Here is a 25,584-nt window from a genome sequence, read left to right on the forward strand (position 1 = left end):
CACTGGTAGGATGTAAGGACCATAGACTCATTCTGATAATTCTCCCCCATGTGGCTTAAATTAGGCTATATAGGAAACCACTAACACCACTGTTGGTTTAGATTAACATAATAATACAACCACAGCAGTCTTTAGTGGAGGAAACAGGTTTACAAACACTATGAATAACTTCATGATCACACACTAATGAACTGAATGCAAACAAACGTTTAATAAACAATATAGGCCTATGGAGGGAATAACTGACATGTTTACAAGTTTTAGAACACTTGGCTGCATATATCACATCAACATGCTTTTACAGTTTGCATGATATTACAGGCCTATTATATTTACCTTTGGCTACCAGCAAAGTTGTGAATTATTATGCATTCTACTGTAGGCTATGTCATGCATCAAAAGCAGGATGTGGTGTCTGACTCATTTCATCAGACACAGGTTGACAAAACTGAGACAAAAGAACAAATACAGGTTCACATCACAAGCAGAGGAAATGACACCAAAATCAACAATTCAACAACACTGCATCTGCAATTTTCCATTCAGCTGCATTCTGTTATGCTCCAGATGATGGGGACTTGACAGTAACAGATTATAAGTCATGAACACTTTCAGCATGTTTCCATGTAGGTATATTTCACTAGAATAATGTACATTGAGAATATTCTGTCACATGGGTTATCTCCCGTCAGAATTACATAAGTATGTCTGAAAATCACAGCTATTTAGAGAGCTGTGTTTGTTGACTGAGTAGGTGAACAGTGGACTTTTAGCCTATGGACACCTGTTGATGCCTTTGTGGGCCAAGCCTTGGTTTATTTCTGGCTGGTATGTACATGGTGTAGTTCTTTTTAACCTGTAGACATAAAGGAACCATGTTAAGGACAAATCCTCTCATAACGAAGTGTCTCAAGCATTAAACTGTCATAATGTTATCTAGATTCATATTTTTACTTTTATACTTTGTTACTTTTTTGTCACTCTTATATTTTACACTTCTTTTTCTCTATACAAATTATTTATTTCCTTCCCTGTGGACAGAGTAAATTACAAATTCTAATTAAAGGAGTAGTTCACCCAAAAGGTTACGTTATTTTCTGCCAATTACACACCCCATGAAGCCTTGAATTCATGGCGATTTTGTTTTTTTTGTCGCATTCCTAAGCCAATAATTTGACCGATTTCTCCTATTGACCGATGACCCGGCCATCAAATTATTGGCTCAGGAATGCGACTGAAACTAAAAAACTCTCCATGAATTCAAGGCTTCATGTTGTGTGTAATTGATAGAAAATATGTCATTTTTTGGGGGAACTATGCTCCTTTAATACATACGAATTCCATAATTAATTCCATCATTAACTCAGTGAATACTTGCCCCCTTTGCATCTCCATAGCAGTGTTCCAATGAAGATGATGAGCATGACAGAGAATGACGTCACACTCAGGACAACCAAGATGAAGTTGTCAATAAGGGGCGTGTTCTCAGTATGGGACCCACAGCTGTGCTCCCGCCTTGGGCCTGCTGTATGACACAAAGTTGGAGAGATGATTTACTTGTTTGAAACATGAAGTATTTAACCACTTAAGCCCTAGTTTATACTTCATCGTATGACAGCATCGCATGCCGAAAAGAGCTTGCAGATCTGCTATTTATGCAATTTTCAACATTATGTGAACTTTGTTTAATAAATTCTCTGAATCCGTTTTCAGTCAGTGTACGATGAAGTATAGATTAGGCTTAACTCTAACTAAGCCCTGTTTTGTGTGTGATTTCTAGTGTGTGGGTGTGGCAGAGCAAGAATGGTGAAGCTGTAACATTATTTACTCTCTCTAAAACAACGATTCCCAACCCTGTGGGCCAGGGCCCACTGGTAGGTGGGCCCCCAAATAATTGGCAAAACATTAAGATAGTAATGTTAATATAGAAAAATGCATTTTTTAAAAAGTTCATGGTATTTCTTCTTTTAAGCCTTCATTCTGATACCGATGAATAGGAACTTTAAATACGTGCCGTATACTAGGCCTATGTTAGTTCCATTGATAAAACTTTTTTTTTTTACCTCTAACAATTAAAATTGTGCCACTGCGGTGAAACGTGTCGGACTCTGTAGAGGAATAACTCCAGTGGCAGATGTACTGGTCTGTGTCATCCACAGCCAACCGAGACAGCCGCAGGGTGATGCTACATCCATGGCGGTGTACAGGGTCCTTGCTCGGAAACGCGTAAACTCGGCCACGGTAGTTTTTATCTTCGGTCTTCTGTTGGACTGCTCCATTTTTCCCCAAAGACAGGTACACAACGTCTATGTTGCCATGGAAACGGCCCCTCAGGGAGAGCCCCTTTGGTCCAGGAACAGATGTGGAGCAGTGGATCTCAGCAGATGTGTTGACTTTCACCGTGGTGATGGCAGGTGGCTTCTGGGAAACTGTCAGAAACACAAATAGCTGACACTGTGGACCAGTGATTTTCAAACTCTTTTAATTTCAAGGACCCCCAGTTTGGAACGCATTAGGCCACAGATCCCCTTAACTCTGAGAGTGTACTGGAACCAAATGGATCTGTATAAGGGTCCATTTGGTTCCATTTGTATACTCTGAGTTATAGACCTGTAAGTGTCGATTTGGTTCCTAAATATCAATCATTTAGCTGGGGAGTGGGGACCCCCTGGAACCACCTCAAGCACCACTGGGAGTCCCCGGACCCCACTTTGAGAACCTCCTCTGTGGACTACAGAGAGACATACAATCAAAAACACACTGCTCTCTGCTAGTAAAAGCATCAGTATTCATTCATTTGTTCATTTGAGCGTGGAAATGGACCTAAATTCATTTGTGAAACAAATAGTTAAATCTTTGCTCTTACTGTGCAAAGTGCCAGAAGTCAGCATGATTTTCTGTGTATTTTGCAATAAAATCAATAAAAATGTAAAAGAAAACAGTTTGAGACTGCAAAGGAAGTGACATATATCTTCCTTTAATCATAATCGAAGCTCTCTCTCTCTCTCACTCACACACACATCATCTTTTTTGACTAACACTAATAATGACATTTTGATGGCATCAGTGATGATGTACTGTACGTACAGTAAAACTACAGCATTATGTAAACAACCCCACCGGGAAAGTTCAGCTGAACACTGTGAGCATTGTGTATAGTGCAGTCACTCACCTTTCCCAATGACCACTGCAGGTGTGCAAAGTATTCCCAAAAGGCAGCTCCACAGGTGGGGTTCCATCTCTCAACATGGGCTGTGGGGACCTCTGCAAGACCTCTGTTAGTCTGAGACAGTACAAAGTCACGACAGAACATACTGTCTGCAGTGTGAAGTGTGACCTGCTGAGGAAGTGTATTTTATTTATCAGATCACTGTGGTTACTGTCGTGTGTGTGTGTATGTGTGGGTGTGTGAGAGAGAGAGAGAGAGAGAGAGAGAGAGAGAGAGAGAGAGCGAGCGTGTGTGCATATACATGCGCCATACTGCTATACCTCTTGAATGACTTAATGTTGAAATCTTTGTCTTTTACAAACCATTATTATGTTCTAAGTCTCTCAGATATGTTACCTCTCTTGGCCGTTTCAGGACTTCCTTGTATTCACATCTCGAAACAACCTGTTCATGCTTTTAATACTGCTTGTGCTTACGTTTATTTCTGACTTTGAAACAGGTCATAGTACTGTATTCTCCATTTCTTTGTTTAAAATGAGTTGAGGGCTGCGGGTGTAGGTGGGAGAGGGTGAGCAAGCTGTATCTGTAGAGATGATGTTATCAAGCATTTGGCCTATAGTGACAATAACCTCTAACCTCAGAACAGTGTAACTTCATCTAAGATGCATATTTATACAAGGGACCAATAATAATAGCCATTGGTTATTTTTAACATTCTAACTTTTCATCAACATCATTGGCTGTATTTGTAGAAGTCATTCTCAAAATCTCAGAGAGCTTAGGAACATGGCAAACAAAAATAAAAAGGAAAAATAAAACCAAAGCAACCAAATGTATTAGTCGCTTTTGGTTGAAAATGCATTGTACGTATTTAATATGTCAAATGACTCTTCAACCAAAAGTGCCTGCATGACATTATAAGACAGGATTATTGTTGTTATTGATAATTGTTTAGGGTCCAGATGGAAATAAAAAGTAGTAGATGCAAAGGAAAAGTATCTCAAAGCCTCATTTAGTGGGGCACTAAGGCTTTGTCAGCTCAAGAAGTGTTAATTAAACATTTTAATTTACAGCAGCAGCAGATAAATAGACATGTTTCAGTTCCTCCGGCCATATCTGGGATTAAGTAGGGTATCTAAAAAAAACTTAGATACTTTAGTCCCCAGGTCATTTTCCTTGCAATAATTGTGAACTGTAATGCCATGATAAAGGGTGATTCTTTCCAACACCCCCATACAGGCAAACATATAAAAGTGAGGAGGATTACTTGTAAAACCAAAATGTGTGGGGTTTCTTTTGAAACATCCTTGTGGTGTCTGTTACGTTGGAAAAACCACAGAGAACTAAAGATTAGAATCTGTGAACATAGAAGTGACATCAGAAACCATGATGAAAAATCCCCGGTAGCGAGGCACTTTAATGCCACAGGACATGAGGTCTAAGAGGTGACAGACACTGTTTACTCCTACAGAGAGAAGCATATTTTCATACATTGAAGACTCTTGTGGGTTTGTGATTTGTGAGCATTCCTAATCTTTTTATTCTATTGTGTATTAACCTACTTATAGTTTATATTACATTTTGCTATAATTAGTTATTGTGTTTTGTATTGTGATGTTGGAATTTGCTTACTTAGCTATATTTTGTAGTACACTTACACTAAACAGAGGTTACAAAATATAAAATAATAAAATCCGCACACTGGTTCTCAGTTCCACTCTTTCAACGTTCAAAATTCCTGATGATCGACTGAGATCAAAACGTTGAAAGCAACAATAACAAAAGGGAGCTGAGAACCAGTGTGGAGATTTTCTACTGTTCATTTGTCCAGGACCTAAATAGCCTCACCTGGCCCCGCTCATCAGAGCAGATATGATTGCTTACACACTGACCGTATACTCTCTCAGAGTTCAATTAACACTGGGGATTATACCATGTACCCTGACAACATACTTTATAATACGTCATAAAACCCTATTCACCAAACCTTGACAAAAATGACTCAAAGTTTTTGAGCCCAAGGACCCCTTAGCTGAGAGAGAGATGAAGCAGGGGGGTCCCTGCTTCATATATTGTATAATGCTGGATTCATGTTAATGTGCATTTTTAGACATTTAACCACTTAAACGCTCAATACTCAGTAAACTTGACCTTTCACTCTTTACTTAGACTTTTCCCCTCTACACCAAACCTCTTTGCCAAAAATAGCCGATCTACAAGCTCACAGGAGTGCAAGGCGTTGTGAGCTTGTAGATCTGCTATTTTCGGCTAATGTTTGGCTCAGAATAGGGATTCTAGGGTTCAAAATGTTAGTGGAAAAAAAGTTCCTTTTGGGGACCCCCTTGTAGTAACCCTGAGGACCCTATTGAAGACCCCTGACTTAGGGTACAGGGTGGTTTCATATTATATGACTTACTGCATTGCAAATTTACCTTCAGACAAGGTGGTTTCATATTATATGACTTATGGTATTACACATTTACCTTCTGACAAGGTGGATTCATATTATATGACTTATAGGGTGGTTCATATCACTGGAGGGGGAGTCATACAGATGTTTAACAGTGGATGCATTTGATTTCAACATGTTTCCATCTAGAAATGACACCACAACTGTTCACTTCTTCGAATAGTTTAGTGCTCAACATGTATGACATGTATGAAATATAACACAAAAAGCATAACAGAAATATAATTGTTTGGACGTCTTTGTCAAACGAGAAGGACAAAAGAATACAACTTTAAAAGTGACAAATGAAAGAGTCCTGTACCGCTTAGAGGAGTTTTGGATTCTTCATTTGGACGGCAGAACAAAACACTGGATTGGTAAAAACAAATAACTGACGATGTCAAATCATAGCATTAAAGCAGTGCAGATGCAGGAGATACCTTTAAATTGTTCTATCATACAGCAGCCCCAGTTTTTGCTAATTAGTTGATACACTATAAAATCATCAGCGTTAATAAGAGAGTGAACAAATGGAACCAATTGGACTCGCAAGGGTCCATTTGGTTCCATTTGTTCACTCAGAGTTAAATTGACCCAGAGGATTTTATTGTGTACGTCAGATTGCTCTAACTGAAATCACATGCATTTCAACTGCAGTCATCTTTCCACACTGATTCATACAAGACAATACAGACACAGATTTACCTAAGGTAGGCTAGCATGGTCAAAATTGGACCATCTAGTACAACTGGCTCCCAAATGTACATTCAGTTCCTTGATCTCCAGTTGCACCAAATACTTCAAAAGATGTTCATTAGTGGCTTATTATTGCTCTGTTGAGATTAGCATAGATGGTTGCAATCCACAACCAACCAGAACCAACCAACCTATAGCTCAGAAATGCTGAAGGAAATGTTTACCGGAGAATTACCGTGACCTTGTACCCAGCAGTTTTTTTATTCCCAGTACAACAGTCTATATGAGATGATTACGCTCCCAGATATGATACCGACAACAAAACCACTGTTTGAGGTTTTTTCTTTTCTCCCCAGTTTGTAGTAAATGTGTGTGGCTTTGCACTGTGGAGGGCCCTCATTTCCCTACAGCCTTTGATTGGCAGAACAGTGGCCGTTTGTTAAATCAGCAGGAGACATCGCCCTCCTGTGGCCAAAAGGAGGAATGACAACTTTTAATGGTCCTCACTCAGCTTATATATATGGACGCACCGGCGGTGGCAATGATATTGGCACCGATATTAGCTTCATATTATGACGGAAGAACACGTTTCCGCTAAATATGAATATGAGTGTTGTTTCCAGCACTCCTTATTCTCACTCTCTCGCGCGCGCGCACACACACACACACACACACACACACACACACACACACACACACACACACACACACACACACACACACACACACACACACACACACACACACACACACACACACACACACACACACACACACACACACACACACACACACACACATGCACGCGTCTATCCTCACCACTGTATGTGTGGGGGCTGTGTGTGTAGCTGTGTATTTTGATGCCTGTACTCTGTGTGCAGGAGAGTGTTGGCCTGCTTGGAGTCTTGACCCTCCAGCCAGTCTTGATAAAGGGTGTGCAGGCTGGGATTGTGCTCTGGAAGACGGACCGGGAGGCTGCTGTACGCCTCTTCCATCTGCTGGACCAGGGCCTTATCCGCCCGACCTGCCACCTCACTCTCTGCCTGACCACGGCCACTCAGACACCCTGACATTGAGGACAGAGGAGAGATAAGAGGGCATTCAAATGACCAGCTTTTATATGTGCTGCCGATCTAACAAGCTAAAAGGTATGCCGAAATATGTGCAGATCTACAAGCTCACAACACATCACGCATTGTGAGCTTTAAACCGTTAATCGCAATTATTTGAGCGCCAACTAATCGTCATGTAAAATGTCGTGACAGCCCTAACCATGTCTCTAATGGTCACGTTACCTCCCGGGCAGGACAGCACCTCCACCAGCTGGTACGGCACACGGCCCTTCCTCATGCGATGCACCAGCGTCTGGATGTTCCTGAAGCCGTAGACGGCGGCAAACTGCAGCAGTGTCTCTCCGTCCCGCTCCAGACTCACTTCCTGGAAGTCACGGTTCCTACACAGAAAAATGTTCAGGGTTAATTTAAAGCAGTACTCCGTAAGATTTCAATCCTATTTATGCTATGCTGATGAATTGAATACATAGGACCACAATTGAAACAAGTCCTCAGGATTTTTTTGTGTTATCGTTTTAGCCCAAATGTATGACTCTGCTGTTTGCATTTCTGTCTAATAAAGTATTCAATCAAAACTCATTCATGTATTTTGCATTGATTATGTTTTGTGTATAATGTATACATACTGTACAGTCCTGGCCATGTTTTAATCACAAGATCCTGGCCCAAGTGAGTGGACACAAGGATTGAATTGTGTAAATGTTGCATAATTTACTTAACTAGTTTATTAGCTGATTTGCCAATAATCACCCAAATTGTCCACTGTGTTGTCTGGCATGTGTTGAACGGTTGAATTATTATTACTAGACCATACCCGTGGGGGGATATGCGCACATGATTTGTCAACCCGGGAGCCAGCGAACACAAAAACGCAAATAAACAGCTGACATTTGGGGAAAGTGAAAAACGGGCCTCGCTGTTCCGTGCACATGGTAATGGTCAATGGCTGTGTGCAAATTCAGATGAATTGCTCCAGCCACTGAGGAGAACCGGGCAGAACAGATTCTGGGCTCACCGCACAGAGCTTTGTCGAATTATAGGAGGATAATTATATTAAAAAAGGAAATCAGGTCTATTCTTTGTCTTGACTCTCTGTACATCCCCTACAATCGCACCCCCACCTGCTCTCTCACCTGAGGGTCTTGTATGTGATCTCATGAACGTCAAGACCAAATAGTTCTTTGGCAGCGTGTTTGAAAATGTGTTCTAAAAAGCCTTCGGAGCCACGTCCCTCGTGTCTCACCAGCCCAGGATCACCGGCCTCTCCCAACCTGCAGGACACAGGAACTTTGAAGTTAAAACTAGAATTGGAATCGGTTATAAACAACTTAAAATTAGTTTTTTACTAGCTAAATGAAGCCCATGCATTGTACCTACAGTAAAACTACAGCATTATCCTACTAGAATACTTCATGCAGTTGAATGGCTGAGCAAAAATGGGCTGTATACTGTATACAGTAGGTAAATACTATACTACTTAGCCGTGATCTATGCAATGCACTTCACATACATACATGCTCTGACAGAGAACATGACAACTGGTCAGAAGTAGTGGTGTTGGTATACCACACTTACACATGATCTAGTGGAACTGAGTCCAGCTCCTCCACGGACACATGCCTCTGCTCCATCATGTAAAAGATCTCCCCTGCAACAGAGCGGACATTTTCATTGGCATCGCCAGGAAACTGGACGGGTTAGGCTGACATAATGTGCTAGCTGAAAGAAATGAGAAGTGACATAAGAAACCATGTCTTGCTTAAGAAGGAAACAGGAAATGACAAGGGAAATAGGAGACCGTAGACAGAGATTGGTTGAAAAGGGTAGAAAAGGAGATGTACTGAAACAGATGGTTGAGGGAGCAGAGAGGCATAGAGTACGCTAGGGGTACAACAGTTAACCAAACTCATTTATGTAATTGATTATAAAATGTTTTAATAACATTTTCGAGCAGCATATCTACAAGCTCACAACATGTCAGAATCCAATGTTATCTAATCTTAAAGGCAGGGCAACAGATAAGGGGCAACTTCAGATATTTACATACTACAGGCAGTAATATGTAAATCAGTTGCTTTCTTTATATTCATATGGAAATGACTTAAATTTGGATAAGTTTGCCATACTGTAACTGCTGAAAAGGCAACTGTACAGGATGTATAGTCAATGACACCAGGAGTGGAGGAAGTTAACAGGGTTAACACATAGCTGAGGGAACATAGACCTGTGGTACTGACATATATCTGATGAGGAATTTGAATACTTAGAAGATTACCCTGATGATGACACAGCAACAACACATCACTTAGTCATTCATTGTAACTGCTTTTACCTCACGTCGGCAGCATCACCACATGTTTGTGCTTCGTCACCTTAGCGTGATGCTCCACAAAAGTAGCATATTTCTAACTGAAAATAGGGTCAACGCATGTCGATATGATTTATTAGTCATGACTCATGTTGACACTAAGTGTTGTTTTGTCCAGCGGCGTGGCCGTGTGATGTGGTGAGTGGTGTAAGGATGAGGTAGAGATGAGGAGAGATAAGGTTCAGACCTGAGGTGAGGACACAGTCCACGTCCCTGCTCTCCAGCAGACTGTTGTAGAATTCCTCTCTGACTGCCTCCAACTTCTTATCAAAGCATGGAGCCACCACCACATGGTACAACTTCTCTGCACTCAGCTTCTGCTCGGAAATGACAAGAATCGGAATCAGGAATTCGGATCTACTGTATGGCTATGTTCAGAGTCAGACTGGCAGCCCATTTCCAATTTTGGCAGTCAATTTTGCTCAAATTAGCTAAAATAGCCCACCTACAAGCTCACAAAGCATCACATCACAATGCTTTGTTAGATTGTTGATCAGCTATTTTAGCTATTTAAAAATTAGATCTGGATAAGACAACACTCTCATAATATGACACTATCCAAAATCCCATACATACACCATGAAAGCACACGATCCATGCTGACCTGCTGCTTGGAGAAGTAGTCTTTGACCAGACAGCCCATGATCTGTTGAGAAGATCTGGCTGTGCAGATGTGAGGGGTGACCAGACTGCCCAGGATACGCTCAGCATACCGAATCCATCCTGAACACGCACACACACACACACACAATAGTCTTAGAAGGTAACATTTTTGTAAGGGTTTAAATATAGTAAAAACAAATTAAGATGGTGAAGTGTACTAGTGTACTCAAACTGTACTAGCCTATATTCCTGAAAAACACAGAATAGACACAACTGCATAATCATACCAAATATTAAACTATAATTACAAAATGATGTTAAAAATGCACAGAGTGGCCGCACCTAGGCTCTAATGTAGCCTGACAGTGCATTGTGGGTTCGAGAACCGTTCCCGACGATCTTTACTGCATGTCGCTCCCCATCGCTCTCTCCCTGTTTCCTGTCCATCTCCACTTACTATGAACTATCAATAAAAGGCCCAATTTTTTTTTATGGATATAAATATAAAAATGGACAGAGCAATATTAAGGGTATGGATGTGTGCTTTCAGGCAAAGGGTTGATGAACAAAATCAAAAGAGAGACCGGGGACATTCTGCACTCTTGCTGGTATCTCTGGTGGAGGGAGTGGTGCGAGCTCCCCAGTCTATCTCTCTCCAACAGCACTCCACTGCTATCTCTCCCCTCACTAAAAGAAGCTCTCTCAGCCTCTTTACAATATGTGTCCCGCAACCACACGCTACACGCAGGGGCAGTATGACAAGAGAGCGAATAAGAACAGATAAATGGTGTATAATAATATTAGAATAGGAAGGCATGTACCCGCACAGAGAGTGAACATGGGGTGGGAAATTAAAGGACACGTTTAGCCCATTGACTGTGACTCATGGTATACTTTACATTATATAGTCCCTGTAGAAAATATATTTTAATGATGACCAAAATACAGCTGGAGAAGCAGCGAATTTTAAGGTCGGTATATCTATCATCTGAAAGTATTCAATGGGCTAAACAGGCCAGAGCAGCCAGACCACCAGTGTGGTTCTTTATAAGAAAGAAGGAAATGAGAAAGGGTACCAGGACCATTAGCAGAGGCCTGACAGGGAAGAGGCAGATTATTACCTGGGCAAGATGAGGTGAACATGGGCAAGGCGTGGGAGTCATGGTTCCTCCTGCGGTACCTCTGAACAAACTCCCTCTGACTCTCCAGGATACTGAAGCCTGCCGCCAGAGTGGTGTCAAATACATACTGCACTCCTATGGAAGAAACGCACGGAGAGAACGAGAGAGGGAGAGAGAAAGGACAGAGAGGGAAAAAGAGGCAAGAGAGGTGAGAGTGTTGAGCATCCACGATAGATACCAATGGGCACAGCAATTTTTTTCACACACACATATTATATTTCGTCTGGCACACACAGACACACACACATACACACACACGGCTTACCTAGACTCTTGAGGAAGCCACAGAGCTTGTGGGCGGCCTCCGGAATGTCGAGGCCAAACTTGACGGCAAAGAAAGGCAGAGACTGGGGACACACTGAGACGACCAACACTTTGTGTTTGGACACGTCACACTTCTGACGAGGACAAAAAAAATGGTAGAGACAAATAACCTGCATGAACGGTATACAGTGCCAGGTGTAATGCCTGATTTATAGTTGGTTGCGCATCGTGTCGCGCACCAAAACATGCCGACCTACAAGCTCACAACGTGTCGCAATGTGATGTATTGTGAGCTTGTAGATCTGCTATTGCGATGAGCAACACTGACAACTGACAAGTTCCTTGTTCCTTTTCGAAAAACAAGACAGACATTCTGTCGCATTAGTTGAATCTTGTTTCAGAGAAATAATTTGACAAAACCACTGTGTCAGATTACGGATTAAAGCTGCAATTATAGTGCCCCCCCAAAATAATAGTCGCTGTTATAAGGCAATGGGGGCCTGTTCACGGTACTGTATATGTGTGGTCCTAGTAGTGTACCTTATTGAGGGCCAGAACTTGGTTCACCTCCTCCAGGCTCTGTTGAGATATCTTCTGGCTCTCCTCCTCTGACACACAGCCCTCACAGGACAGACAGGCACTTAGCAACACCGGAGACCCTTCACTCACCTGAGAACACAACAGAGAGAGTGGTGTGTGGAGGAACCCATGTTTTAATTATTCATGTGTAGCCATGTAATAAACTTTTGATATGCATCGTGAATCGTGCAACAGAAAGCCTATGGGAAGATTGTGATAAGTCTGCAACATCCAAGTAAAAAACAAAACAAAAAAAACACTATCTCACCTTTCTACCAGAACAAGAAATATAAAATAAAACAAAACAAAACAAAACAAAACAAATAAGATGTCAATACCTCTCCATTGGATTCATGTTTCTCTTGGAGGGAGCTGACGCCTTCATCTTCACTCTGTTTCTTGTTGCACTGAAAATCAACAAACATTTTACAGCCAGAAACGTAAAGCAAAATGTTTCACTTTCGCTACACGTACACAAAGCAATTACATCATTTCACACAAGCTTTACCTGTTTCGTGCAATTCTCACACTTCTCCTTGCGCTTTGCTATGCTGACCTCGGCCATCGTTCTTTGAGGTTGTCTGTGAATAGGATACCACACACAAATAGAACATCACAAATCAGTGTTCAGTTCCTCAGTGACACACAGCAGTCCTAAGTGTGCTCTCTGAGCGCTGACAGGATGACTGTCGATATACATATACTCTGTACACACACACACACAGTGTGTGTGTGTGTTTTGTTTTGGCAACTCCACCCTAGACTAGAGCTCAGACGCTACTGTCCAATCAACAGCCACAGCAGGTAACCAGCTTTATAATGGTGAGTAAAGTAGTTTCCCGTCATCAAAATATAATGGCTCACAGTAATTATATACACAATGACAACATAAAAGAGCCACAAATCTCCTTAGCAGCCTACATCACATTATGATTGTATGAGGGGAAAATAAGACATGTGTGGACATGTTTACCACAAACAATATTTGGACAGGACACCACACAACAGTCTCCAATTACAGTAAATAAAAAATGTCTACATGTATGTACTAAATCCCAGAGAACACCCAGAATTTATATCTAGCCTCTTATCATTTTATTTCAGAATAAGACAACAACACGTTAATGATCAAACATAAGTGTGTGACAGAATTAAGAAATGGAATTTAGTGTGTTTGTTTATATATATATATATATATATATATATATATATATATATATATATATATATATATATATATATATATATATATATGGCAGGGAGGGAGTTAAAATCCTGCTGGTAACCTTAGGTAACCTTTCAACTGCAGGGTAGTAGCACTAGTATAGGATCGTTCAACAATAAGCATAAGCCTTCTAAACAATGATCATATTCATCTGGACTCACCGGTTGATTTCTGTGGTATTAGTGTTATTATTATGGTTTCAGACAAAGACATGGAGGTAGAAGTCACTGCTAAAGGACACAGCGCCACTTGGTACGACAGGTGAACTCAAGTAATATTAGTCATCCAGTTTGGCTAAATTCTGAAGAATCTGAGATTAAATGGTCTGAGGGCAGTTTGACCATCACTGCCTTTAGTTTACATAGAACTCGGGAAACTGTTACGAAGTCTAGCGAACTAAAATGCGTTTATAAATCGGAGTTATTGATAATAAATGTCATGAATCTTCTTCTTCTTCAGCACGTCTGACTCCATTGTGTTGTGTTCTCCCCATAGTTATAATATCTAGAGGGCGGACTACCCCACCCCCACCTATTCATTTCAATGAAAGTTGCTCACAAGCGCATGAAGCACCCAGAAGTACCGCAACTTTCTGGATCGGCTCCAATATTGGAGCCTATAGAGCAGGCGCACTAGCATTTCAGGCAATACAGGCAGCGCAGTAGCGTTTAAATGCAAAATTATTGCAATCTCAGATTTGACCATCAGGTAACGGCAGCTTCAATGTGCTACGGCAGTTCTGGGGGCTTGTCTCCCCCCCGGCTCGCCATGGGACAGAGGCGCATGCGCACAACCACACTGTTATGTATGAAATTAATAATAATAATGAATACAATAAATAGTAAAATATGAAATAATAACATAATAACACAATAATACAAAATATTATATTTATTATGATAAAAATATTATAACATATAATATAAAAATAATCTTTTTTTATAAAAAAAGAATACACAGGGCAAATCGCTGGGCAAAAAAAGAACGAATCTGCAAGCTGACAACGGTTCGTGATGCGGAAGCGTTGTTAGCTTGTAAGATCTTAGAGATCTAGCCTTTTTGGCCAGCGACGTCCAGGCTTCGTCCAATCAGAGGTGGTGAAAGCAGGAGGAAGTAGCAGTCTCTTCAAACAGCAGTTATGTGACATGGAATGTGCAACTTCCTTGTAATGCAAGTTAACAGACATTTCTCTAGTTAAACTGATCAGTACGCGTCGCTGAAGAGAATTGGACGATTTTAAGGTAAGTTAATGGATAAATGAAGCTTTATCTATAAATATTTATTATGTTTAAAAGACCCTTTGACTTCAGCAGTTATAGGGACAGTACTTGGTCATCATCCATCAGGTAGTAGCATCATCATCATACTGTCTGACTGTCGGGATGTAATGTAACCGTTACAGTCAGGGTTGGTTTGTAACTAGACACAGTTACAAGCCAGCTAGATTACAGATTCGTAATTATATCACAATAAATTAGTAACCATAATCAAGTCCTACTCAAAGAGCTGACTGAACAGTAGCCCTAGCTAGAATGTCTGTGATATTACTGTACATACATTTCATGTATTATTTCAGTATCTGGAGTTTGTTCTGTATGTGTCTGCTACCCCTCCCAAAAACAAACAAACAAACAAGCATCCAAACAAACATGGCACTCTGTTTACGTCCACCTCCTTTGCACGCAAAGCACCACATTGGAATTGCTCCATTTGTCTTATCCTCCTTTTGATAGATGTACAAATATATGGTCATAACTAGCCCTGAAACATGGCTGTCATGTGAACCATGGCTAGGTCATAACCTATATGCATTTTTGTCAATAAAAACATCATCAATCAATCAATCAGGACACATCATATTCAGGAAAAACGTGTAATTAGATTATACTACATTGTCAAGGAAACTTGATTACATTTTTGATTAGGCAATTGTGTGAAATATTTGTGTTCAGGACCTTCTCAATCCAGACCCATACAGTCCAGTCACCTCAGTGTCAAAAGTAATCAAAGTATTCAGATACTTATTTTTTAAATTACAAAAAATGCCATGTCATTTGTATTCAGTATCTGGCCAGATTTCAAACTCTGAAATCTGATCTGATCCAACCCTGGTTACGGTGGAAAGGAAATCATGCCCCTAGTTCTAGTATGGCCTAATATTCAATGTGTAGAGGGATGATGCAGTGCTAAGAAATTATGTTCTCTGTTCATCAGATGGGATACATGATGGTAGAGGAGCAGCGTGGAAGTCTGCTCCACTTGAAGAGGTCCCCTGGGATCCGATCCTGGTCTCTCCTTGTTGGTAAATTAGGCCTGTGTGTGTCTATGTATGTGTGTGTATGTGCACGGACGTGCGTTCACAAGGCTTTCAAATAACTACATGTAATGAACATGAAATGAGTGGTTCAAATTGTCTTGTCAGTGTCTCTCTCTCATTTGCCCTGGTCTTGTACTGCCTCAAAAGAGTTATTTATCTGGTTTTAGGTATAGCATCGATTGGATTGGCTGCTGCATACTACAGCTCAGGTACACAAACAACATGTATCATCACCTGTCAATATAGCCCTGTTTAGGATGATGCACTGATATACTGTACTCTTTCACAGTATACCATTGTCCCAAATAGGGAAACATTCTGTTTGAACCTGTTTGGTGACTCCATGTCAGATGCTGTCAGCCCATCACGTGTTTTGTTGTGTTTTATTTGGAACCAACAGACAGCATCCCGTGGAAACTCTTCTACGTGACTGGCTGCATCTTTGTGGCCATTCAAAATATGGAGGAGTGGGAGGAGGCTGTATTTGACAAAACCAAGAACCTGATTGAGCTCAGGTCTTTTAGTCTGTATGCCCTTATCCTGACCTTGTGGAAGAAAGGACAAGAGAAAGGTCAGTAACATCGGGAAGATGGTTAGTACTGTAAGTAGGCATACCATCTACAGCACAGATTACTTTTAAATCCTAATTCATATCTAATTCTTGTCAATTGACGATAATAGCTGACTTTCGCTGAGCGGTAGGCCTGTCACAATTATTACTTACGGTAATCGCCTAATCACAATCATCTGAACGTTTATTTTTGCATAATCGTTTCCATGTCAAAATGTTCATATATTTTCGAAAAGTAGCGGAAATAGCCGATCTACAAGCTTCCAACGTGTCGCTATTTTCCCTATATATATTTATTTTGAGAAGTATACAGTTATTCAATATCAGTCAGTCATTTCTTTGTATATTGAAGTTGTTTGTCATATCTGCCCTGTGAAAGTTTTGTTCACAAAGCCTAAAAGCCAAACAGAAATGTAATCAATTCTTTTGATTCTCCAAACATTAATTTCTGATGCATCTTTCTCCATCCATCTCTCAGTGGTGCTGGACCTGACGCATCTGCGAGATGTCTCTGTCCAGGAGGAGAAGGTTCGCTATCTGGGGACGGGCTATGTGCTGGTGCTGCGGCTGGCTACAGGTCTCTCCTACCCTCTGACACACACTGCTATGCTTGGTGGACGCAGGTAACCAGACCAGAGATGTTTTCCATTTTCTATTATTTCGGTTCATTGGCTGGGATCCTTTAGGATTTTAACTTTTCCGGTTCCCTCTTATAGGTCCGATTTCTTAACAGTTCCCTTTAACGATTCCTATAGGGTGTTCCAAATGGACCCTAACTCTCTCAGTTATGGTCCTTGAAACTTAAAAGTTTGCGTACCACCGGTATTGTAATTGCATAGCAGACGTGAAGTCCACATGCCAGCTCTGACAGTGTGATAAAAAACGGTTCCATAAACGGGTTCAAATGTGATCCAATGTTGGATCCGGTTCCTCCGATTCCCAACCCTATTCGGTTCAAGTTCAAGTCAAGTGCCAAGTCATTTAAGGCAAATCCAGGTCAAGATACAAGTGTTCTGATTTTTGAAACTTGTCTCTACAGCTCTGCCCAATTATTATCAAATACCCACAACAGTTGGGCACTGCCCAGCCAGTTAACATGTTTACTCCAAACAAACAAATGTAAATAGGCTAAACTACAGTGGGTGTGATAGTGATACATTTAAAGTTGCATTGTTCTTTGAATAAGCTGTTGCTCCAGGATTTTACTGTGTCAGATCTGTGCAAAGTTTTGTTGCAAGTAAATCAAGTCTAACAGCAGGACTCCTGAAGTCAAGTCAAGTGTTAGTTGATTCTAAGTCCCTAGCTCGTACTAGATGTGTAGAGTAATGGGAAAATATTAGTTTTTTAATACATTAATTCAACTCTTTCTTCATATTTTGCCAAATCCAAATGTCCATCAGCGATGTGGAGGCAGTCGGTGCATTGCTAAAGCGGTTCCTAGGCCTGGAGGAACTCCAGCGACGCTGGGAGCAAGAAGGGGCAGAGTTTGTAGGGGAGGAAGACGAGGATGAAGATCTGGAGCATAGCAGTGACACGGAGGATGAGGCAGATTAACTTTGAGCTCTCTGTGACTACTAGCCTTAACTTATTGTAAATGGGTTCAAAACACAGGGCTTTGATCCTGCACATAACAGAGGGTCTGCTTTCATGATATTATCATTCAATATATCATACAAGGCCAACTGGGGAACAAAATGGAATAGTACCCTGAAGCATGTGCACTCAAAAGAACAATATTTTCTACATAAAAAGCCAATGAACTCAGTGTACAGTAAGGTTTTTATGTTACATGGCACTCCAGACACCTGCAATTCCCTCAGTTTCCTATACCGGTGCAACACAGTGAAGAAAAAACAAAAGTTTGAATACCCTTTAAAGACAGTTTTGGATTACCTGGTACCGTTTATTTTGATGCAAGCATTCCTGGACCAATTACCACCCGAGATGTGTCTTCTACTGTATAGTTACTGTGCCTTCCTACTGAACTGTTAATAAGTATTTATGTGCTTAAGCCATTTGAAAGTGCTTAGGTTTTTCCCACAGCAGAGGGAACGCCAGTGTTTTTCTGGACCACCCAGTTGATAATCACCTTTTGCATGTTTGTCTATTCCAATCCTCCATGAATGCATTTGACTGTGTAAACTATAATCAAGCATGAAGGATTTGCATGGCTCAATCAAGGGTGATTTATGTGTGCACGGTGAAGTGCTTTTGACTGTTGCAGTTTTTTTGTCCAACTGTTAGTCTTTCCCTTTTTGTGAACCAAAGACTGAATCTCAGGCAAACACCTGTTTGAGTATTGATGAATCAGGGCTGTATTATTACTACATGTAAGAGAATTGTCTTTTTTACTTAATAAAAATAATAATAATTGTTTGGTATGTCATCGATGTTTCATTGTCATTTCTGCGTGCACCGCACACATCAGCTTTTATTTGCACAGAAAATAAATCAAATAAAACTTTGATTACATTATTCCATACGAGTGCCTTTTACAGATCACAGGGAACACTTGGAATAAACAATGGAGCATGTTCCTTATTTTGGATTAGGATGCATCTGTGAAATCGACCTGGGTAAAAGCCCATGACCCTTGTTGAACCTTTTTCTATCCTCATTCTCACAATCCTTGACCTCTGGGTCACTTGGGCTGCTCAACCAGAGCTGGGAGGCTGTTTTGGGGCATCATCTCCAGCAGGCAGGCAGTGATATCCTCTACAATCTTCTGTATAGGAGCCACTACTGGGGTCACGTGCTGCTCTATCCACTCCTGGGCTGTGGCGGGTGGATAAAGACGTACCATCTCCTCCCTCACTGTGCTCACTTTCTGCTCTAACACATTCAACACCCTGAAAATAGAATTGTTTTTAGGCATAATTTGAAAAAAAGAAGGTGTCATAGATGGGAAGATATGGATGGAAATAAGAGATTCAAGCTTACTCAGTTGCTTGAGTTCGAATCTGCATGGTGATAAGAGGGCTGACTGTTTTCCTCTGTCGGTGGTATGGAGAAAACCACCCTCTTACATACCTACAGTAGCAAAGGCATACAGAATTATTCACTTGGCAGTAGGTCTACCGTGAAAATGATACTGTATATCCATTGCAGTAAGAATTTTGGATATTTGGTGCCCCAATTAAAGGTAGGGTAAGTGATATTTGAATGTGTTGAATATCTCTATATTCTGATAGTAATCATTGCTATAGACTGTTTGTTCAGTAGCAGGGGTCTCCCGGTCTCTCCAGCTCTTTAAGCAGAAAATGCATTTTCAGGTCAGGATACCAATTTTATCCAATCAGGAGAGCGAACTGACAGTATACAGATTAAACAAGTGAAATTGGAAGTGATGACAAAGAAATGAGCAGCAGACAACCTTATAACCTTTTAACAAAGAAAAACGTTTTTGTTTTAACCAAAAAATATCACTTACCCTATCTTTAAACCTTCTGTGAATGTACTGTACTGTAGTGGAAGAGACACTGAAATTAGCTTCGAACGTCCTTGCCCTTTTTTTCCTTTTACTCACATGTTGTGTTCAAAACCACAAATATCATTTGAGTCTAGTATCGACACAAGCTCTACAATCAGCGCAGCCAGTCTGCCACCAGGAAACGATGAGTCATCAACATGGCTGCATAGGGAACAAAATCCAGTCATATATCAATATTTTTACATTGTATGATAGCAGTGCAGCAAATTGTATCACAGGCTGACACTCACCTCTCTATTTTCTCAACTTCCACTGAGGAAACACCTAGGCTCTTAGTCACATTGGCTTGAACCTCAGAACTGAATTGGCCATGGATGAGAGTCTGCAGGCAGGCTGCTAGGGATGGCAATGCCAGGGGCAACAGCTCACACAGCACTGACAGATGGTCGTACCTTGCATGACAGGAAATAAATATTCAATACAGACCACTCAGGCCAGGTAAAACCCACTGAAAAGTGGAATACAAAAAAAAGTTTAACCATGAACCCTAGCATCCCTATTCTGGGCATGTCATAATAGGCAAACATTTGGCAAAAATAGGCTAACATATGGTGAAAATAGGTGAACATTCGATGGTCGATAATGTTTTTCCCGCTATTTGATGAACAGCAAAGTATATAGGGTTTAAATGGTTGAATATACTAATTAACAACTACAGCAGTGGTTCTCGTAGTGGGGTCCGGGGACCCCCAGGGGTCCCCAGCTAAATGATTGGTAACTAAGTGAGTACAAATGGAACCAAATGGACCCGTTTTGGTCCATAACTTTCAGAGTAATGGGGGTCCTAATGCATAGTGATCTGGGGGTTCCTTGAAATGAAAAAGTAAGGTTCAGAACTGCTACTTGAACTACTAAGTACATTCTTACCTTTGCCAGCCGGTGAGAGCAATGCCCTGGAGGTGTACGGCTGGGGAGATGGCTTCTGCCACCTTCAACCACTGCAGGTGGTTGTCCACGTGCCTCTGGGTTAGGGCCACGTTGGTGTGGACGCTGGTGGAGCCTTTAAAGGAGCTGGCGGCCCACAACGTTGACAGACCGGCACTGCTGTACTTCTCCAACAGAGACACTGTGGAGACCAGAGTGGTTCAAATTATTGTATGTGAGTATGTCAGTAATAATATATTATGCACAGTTTGAAAAATTCCATTCAAGCACCAAAAAGGCGAGTGAAAATGTATAATCTGATGCCGTTAACTGTGAGCATGCTCTCCTCTAGGGCTGGGCAATATATTGATATTATGATAAGAGAATCAATATAATCTCGGATTTTGGTAATATTGTGATATGGCATAAGCGTCGTCTTCTCCTGATTTTAAAGGCTGCAAGTGAAGTGATGTCATTTTCTGAACTTCTGACTGTCCTCTGTGTTCTATTATTTGTCTTTACCGACATTACCCGCATTACTGATAATTATTTATATTAAAAAAAGGTATTTGGTCAAAAATATTGTGATATTTGATTTGGTCCATATTGCTGATACCTAATCACCACTTTATTTAAAATAGTGAAAATAGCAGATTTCCAGCTACTGCTACAGTACATTATGAGCTTGCCTTGTACAGCTGTACAAGCTCATAATGCATCGCGACGTGGCGCATTGTGGATCGTTGTAGATCGGCCACTTCCCCACCACATGACATTGACATCACCATACAGGGTATAAGTAGTTAAATGAACTTTATATGATGTAAAAGTTTACGCTGGGGTTCCTACCAGTCATATCCACATCCAGAGCAGGGCCGTAGTCCCACAACATGGGCTGGACCAAACCTACTAGACCACTAGCTGTCAGGTGGAAAACAAAGGATGCAATGAGCCATGTATATTACACACAGGAATCGAACAAAACAGTGACAACCACACATTATTATTGCAAATCTCTGTCTGTATGTACTGTACAAAACGTTATGAATTCTTTACAAATTCCTTACCGTAAAAAAAAATATTCTAACCACTTTCAACCTTGCGCCCTATTACTTTTCTTTTTCTCTCCCACACACATTTTCAAAAATAGCTCAAATAGATCTATAAGCTGGATGTGACTTGTAGATTGCCTATTTTTGCTATAAAAACAAGTGTGCCTTGAGATTTTGACCAGCCCATTGGTGTGAAATGGGCACAATAGGTTTGAAAAGTAAACCACTGTAATACAAGAGTCAAGACCCATACCCCCGCCCCCTCACCTTTGAGAGTGTCATGGTTCATCCCTCTCAGCATGTCATCCCACATGACAAGGTTCAAGTCAGGCCATACCTCCTTGATGGCCTTGGCCACCCTGGTCACATGACCCAGGAAGAGCCGCTCCACTGTACGTCCAGGTGTGGACAACCAGAGTTTAGACTCCTCCCCTTCACCAAGCAGATACACCTGGGACACATGGGACATAGAAAGCATCTATTGATCTCAGCTGCACCGGAAGACTGTAGATACAAACAGACACCGACCCTCCTCGCTTCACTCCTTCATTAATGATATATTACACTTGGTTAAGTTCAACATTAGTTAATGGTGAGGATCAGGAGTTAATGATGAGTTAATGATAAATTCATGATGAATGAATGCGTGAGTTCATCATTAATTAAGAGCTAATCACGTGTATGAAATTGCACGCTCAAGTCAAGTGTGACCCTTAAGCTGCGCATCAGTTTGTGCCACGCTGCCAGCTTGCACATCTGCTATTTTTGAACAGTTTAGAAAAATCTTGAAAGTGTGAGAACTACTGATTTAGAAGGTATTTGTAGAATTGGCCGCGGGTCTTAATGGGTTTTAAATTGGACTTTTTATTTCTTTCACTCTGGTCTTCATGATCAAAAGCACAGTCTTCACCTCGTCCGCTCCGATGTGCAGCGTTTTGAGGCCTGGATGGAGCTCCACCACCTGCCTCACCATCTCCACCACTAGCTTCAGCCCGTCCTCTCTGTGGGGATTCAGGGTGCCCAGACAATGGCCCACCTCTCTGAGGCCCAGCATGGACGGGTGCTTCAACACAAACTACAGCGACAGCGGGGAAACAAAGACAAAGACATGGACTGATTAGAAGGCATTTGCAGGATCGGCCTCAGGTCTTTTTTTGACACTTGCTTTGGCAATGTAAACATATGTTTTTACAAACGTATGTTTTTTTCTCAATTTTCAATTGAATTGAATTGAAAATTGAATTGATTGGGTCTTTGGTGCCTGCCTCACCTCCATGTGACCAAACGTCTGCACCAGAGGGATGACCTCCATCCCTCTTGATTTGGCAACGTCCTGTAAGGACAAGACCTCCTCGTGACTGCAAAAATGAATAGACAGCAGTAGGTCAATGCAGTGTCAGTCCCCATACCTGAGGCTGGTCATTAAATGACCAGCCTATCATTTTATCAAATGATATCTTTATGACGGGGTGAGCGGGTTTGCATTAAGGGTTTTCTCTTAAGAGAGCACAGTAAGTTCAGTCCAGGTAAGAATTGCAGTTTTATTACCTCACATTGTGGGTCAATCAGCAAGTCATAAACTGTCCGTGGGTGTGTGCAGTACATAGGCTACAGTACCTGCACACGCACGCAAGCAATCGCACACACACACACACACACACACACACACACACACACACACACACACACACACACACACACACACACACACACACACACACACACACACACACACACACACACACACACACACACACTTATGAATCAAACAACGAACAATACATCACCTGTAAGCAGGATGGACCGTGGCCTGCAGCAGGCTCAACTGCCCTCCATAGGGAAACATGTCCTCATACTCAACTAGAAGGCCATCAGCTCCCAGCTGAGAGAACAAGTCGATCAGCTGCGGGGACATGGTGAAAATAAAACACACATTTCACTCACTCAGGAGAGAGTCAGACTAAGAACCAACACACGATTGGCCTCTCTGTAATGATAATATACTGCTACTCTGTTCAGAAATGTGTAATGTCATCAATACTAACTCACACTATCAACAATACCAGTGGTGTAAAGTAACTAAGTACATTTACTCAAGTACTGAACTTAAGTAAAATTTTGAGGAATATTTTACTTTACTGAAGTATTTCCAATTTACTGGAGTACTCAAGTACACTTTGAATTCCGGACTTTTACTTGTAGCAGAGTATTTCTACATTGCAGTATTGATACTTTTACTTTTTCCACCACTGGTTTCAGGGACCTCACCTTGTGAAGGTATTCAATCCTTGGGGGGGCACCTTTCAGATCCAGGTGAACTAGTTTCTTTCCTTTCGGCCAGGGTGGTGAAGACGTCATTTCTGTCTGAACTTGGTCCTGCTGGCAATCTCACAACAACCTCAAAGCCAGCACGCCTGAATAAGAAGATATTAAATTGGTTTATACTTTGCATGCCAAAAATAGCCAATCTACAAACTCACAATAGTTGCACTGCATGGCCACGGGCAGTGGTGTAAAGTAACTAAGTGCATGTACTCAAGTACTGTAAGTACAATGTTGAGGTATTTATTATTTACTGGAGTATTTCCGATCTTCTACTCCATTACATCTCAGAGGCAAATATTGTACTTCTACTCCACTACAATTATTTGAAAACTAGTTATTTTGTAGATTTTGATTATTACAAAACATACCACTTCAGCCCTATAGACCCCTTAACAGACGACGTCATACTGGCTGCGTGCAGCCAGTATGCGCGCAACGAAACCCATTATATCAGGTCTCGTTAGGACGCGTCTCACTAGCCAACACACACAAGAGGGGGTTGGGGTGTGCTGAAACCAGTGCACCCCGAAACAGGTTGGGAATTGATTGCGTGAAACAATCCCCTGTGCGTCCAGGCTCAATGTTAGTAAACAAATAATTGGTCTATATACATTTCGGCCATTTGAAAACAGCCGATCTACAAGCTCACTATGCGTTGCGAAGCCACGCATTGTGAGCTTGTAGATCTGCTGTTTTCGGGGCGTCACACACAGACACACCTTTGCATAAAGTGACATACCTTATCAGCATTCATTCATAATGTCATTCATTGCTTGGACTCACCACTGTCAATAGGAATACGTAGATCGTTAAACAAGACCGTGCAACGGACGGTGCGAGAAATGGTGACACAATACTGTATTACATGTGTATAAACCACCTCACATTGTGACACAATTGTGTATAAACACTACTCACACCAGTGTTGCCAGGTTTTCAGAGAGAAACAAGCAACCAGGTCGACGAAAACAAGGCCAAATGACGCGTTGTGAGCTTGCCTTCAATGCCTTGTACTGCTATTTTCAAAGACAAATCTTGGGGAAAAAGTGAAAATTGAGGATTATGTTCACATCCACAAAATCTTGTATGGGGGTCTCTGGCACAAAATATTTTCAGAAGGTTGGGTCTACAAATACATTAATTTGGGGGTCCACTCCTTGACATGAAAATATTTGAGAACAACTGGTTTAAACAACATTAGGAAACAAACCCAAATAAGAAACTACACTTAAGAAACAAGCCCCCCCCCCCAAAAAAAACGCAACCCGCAACTACTAATATTTACAAGCGACTTTACATAAAAAGCCCAACGTCGCTTATAATAAGCGGACATGGCAACACTGCATTCATTACGCTTT

General features: G+C 41.3%; 4 protein-coding genes across 5 annotated transcripts; 1 reads left to right on the plus strand and 3 right to left on the minus strand.

The window, feature by feature from the left end:
• Nucleotides 1–192: 192 nt before the first annotated feature.
• Nucleotides 193–4,776, minus strand: LOC311060611 (uncharacterized protein). 2 transcript variants are annotated; one of them, XM_084078846.1, is made up of 4 exons: nt 3,173–4,776; nt 2,064–2,429; nt 1,379–1,525; nt 193–856 (listed from the first exon to the last, which is right to left on the minus strand). In XM_084078846.1, the coding sequence occupies exons 1-4, from the start codon at nt 3,237–3,239 to the stop codon at nt 852–854; spliced, it is 585 nt and encodes a 194-aa protein (XP_083934972.1). In that variant the 5' UTR covers nt 3,240–4,776; the 3' UTR covers nt 193–851. The 2 variants fall into 2 exon arrangements, with proteins under 2 accessions (XP_083934972.1, XP_083934973.1); XM_084078847.1 differs by having other exon boundaries at nt 1,379–1,522; nt 3,173–4,773.
• A 1,009-nt stretch (nt 4,777–5,785) lies between these two features.
• On the minus strand, nt 5,786–14,090 carry narf (nuclear prelamin A recognition factor). Its single transcript, XM_084078905.1, has 12 exons — nt 13,769–14,090; nt 12,891–12,963; nt 12,721–12,789; nt 12,344–12,472; nt 11,805–11,937; nt 11,480–11,614; nt 10,360–10,478; nt 9,943–10,072; nt 8,963–9,035; nt 8,521–8,658; nt 7,610–7,767; nt 5,786–7,380 (listed from the first exon to the last, which is right to left on the minus strand). The coding sequence occupies exons 2-12, from the start codon at nt 12,945–12,947 to the stop codon at nt 7,130–7,132; spliced, it is 1,392 nt and encodes a 463-aa protein (XP_083935031.1). The 5' UTR covers nt 12,948–12,963; nt 13,769–14,090; the 3' UTR covers nt 5,786–7,129.
• Nucleotides 14,091–14,710: 620 nt separating this feature from the next.
• cybc1 (cytochrome b-245 chaperone 1) lies at nt 14,711–18,355 on the plus strand. The gene is made up of 6 exons (XM_084078731.1): nt 14,711–14,848; nt 15,822–15,909; nt 16,092–16,133; nt 16,325–16,495; nt 16,974–17,118; nt 17,896–18,355. Exons 2-6 carry the CDS (start codon nt 15,822–15,824, stop codon nt 18,047–18,049), a joined length of 600 nt encoding a protein of 199 aa, XP_083934857.1. The 5' UTR covers nt 14,711–14,848; the 3' UTR covers nt 18,050–18,355.
• A 533-nt stretch (nt 18,356–18,888) lies between these two features.
• On the minus strand, nt 18,889–25,145 carry hexd (hexosaminidase d). The gene is made up of 12 exons (XM_084078730.1): nt 25,010–25,145; nt 24,170–24,315; nt 23,689–23,804; nt 23,172–23,259; nt 22,812–22,976; nt 22,169–22,352; nt 21,699–21,770; nt 20,853–21,051; nt 20,216–20,377; nt 20,022–20,126; nt 19,436–19,525; nt 18,889–19,344 (listed from the first exon to the last, which is right to left on the minus strand). Exons 2-12 carry the CDS (start codon nt 24,257–24,259, stop codon nt 19,137–19,139), a joined length of 1,479 nt encoding a protein of 492 aa, XP_083934856.1. The 5' UTR covers nt 24,260–24,315; nt 25,010–25,145; the 3' UTR covers nt 18,889–19,136.
• Between the last annotated feature and the right edge of the window lie 439 nt (nt 25,146–25,584).

This window comes from Gymnoscopelus microlampas, assembly GCF_963454915.1.
Source record: "Gymnoscopelus microlampas genome assembly, chromosome: 14".
In the NCBI taxonomy this organism is placed as follows: domain Eukaryota; kingdom Metazoa; phylum Chordata; class Actinopteri; order Myctophiformes; family Myctophidae; genus Gymnoscopelus; species Gymnoscopelus microlampas.

Excerpts from the sequence above, each read along its gene's own strand:
- narf (XM_084078905.1), bottom strand. The coding sequence starts at position 12,947 with ATGGCCGAGGTCAGCATAGCAAAGCGCAAGGAGAAGTGTGAGAATTGC. Across the intron at positions 11,938-12,343 it reads AAGTTCTGGCCCTCAATAAG|AAGTGTGACGTGTCCAAACA; the intron begins GTACACTACTAG and ends TGTCCTCGTCAG. Across the intron at positions 9,036-9,942 it reads GGACTGTGTCCTCACCTCAG|GGGAGATCTTTTACATGATG; the intron begins GTCTGAACCTTA and ends GCTCTGTTGCAG.
- cybc1 (XM_084078731.1), top strand. The coding sequence starts at position 15,822 with ATGGGATACATGATGGTAGAGGAGCAGCGTGGAAGTCTGCTCCACTTG. Across the intron at positions 15,910-16,091 it reads ATCCTGGTCTCTCCTTGTTG|GTATAGCATCGATTGGATTG; the intron begins GTAAATTAGGCC and ends ATCTGGTTTTAG. Across the intron at positions 16,496-16,973 it reads GAAGAAAGGACAAGAGAAAG|TGGTGCTGGACCTGACGCAT; the intron begins GTCAGTAACATC and ends TCCATCTCTCAG.
- LOC311060611 (XM_084078846.1), bottom strand. The coding sequence starts at position 3,239 with ATGGAACCCCACCTGTGGAGCTGCCTTTTGGGAATACTTTGCACACCT. Across the intron at positions 2,430-3,172 it reads TGCAGTGGTCATTGGGAAAG|TTTCCCAGAAGCCACCTGCC; the intron begins GTGAGTGACTGC and ends TGTTTCTGACAG. Across the intron at positions 1,526-2,063 it reads CACAATTTTAATTGTTAGAG|CAGGCCCAAGGCGGGAGCAC; the intron begins GTAAAAAAAAAA and ends TGTGTCATACAG.
- hexd (XM_084078730.1), bottom strand. The coding sequence starts at position 24,259 with ATGACGTCTTCACCACCCTGGCCGAAAGGAAAGAAACTAGTTCACCTG. Across the intron at positions 22,977-23,171 it reads AGACGTTTGGTCACATGGAG|TTTGTGTTGAAGCACCCGTC; the intron begins GTGAGGCAGGCA and ends CTGTCGCTGTAG. Across the intron at positions 20,378-20,852 it reads GCTCTCACCGGCTGGCAAAG|GTACGACCATCTGTCAGTGC; the intron begins GTAAGAATGTAC and ends CTGTCATGCAAG.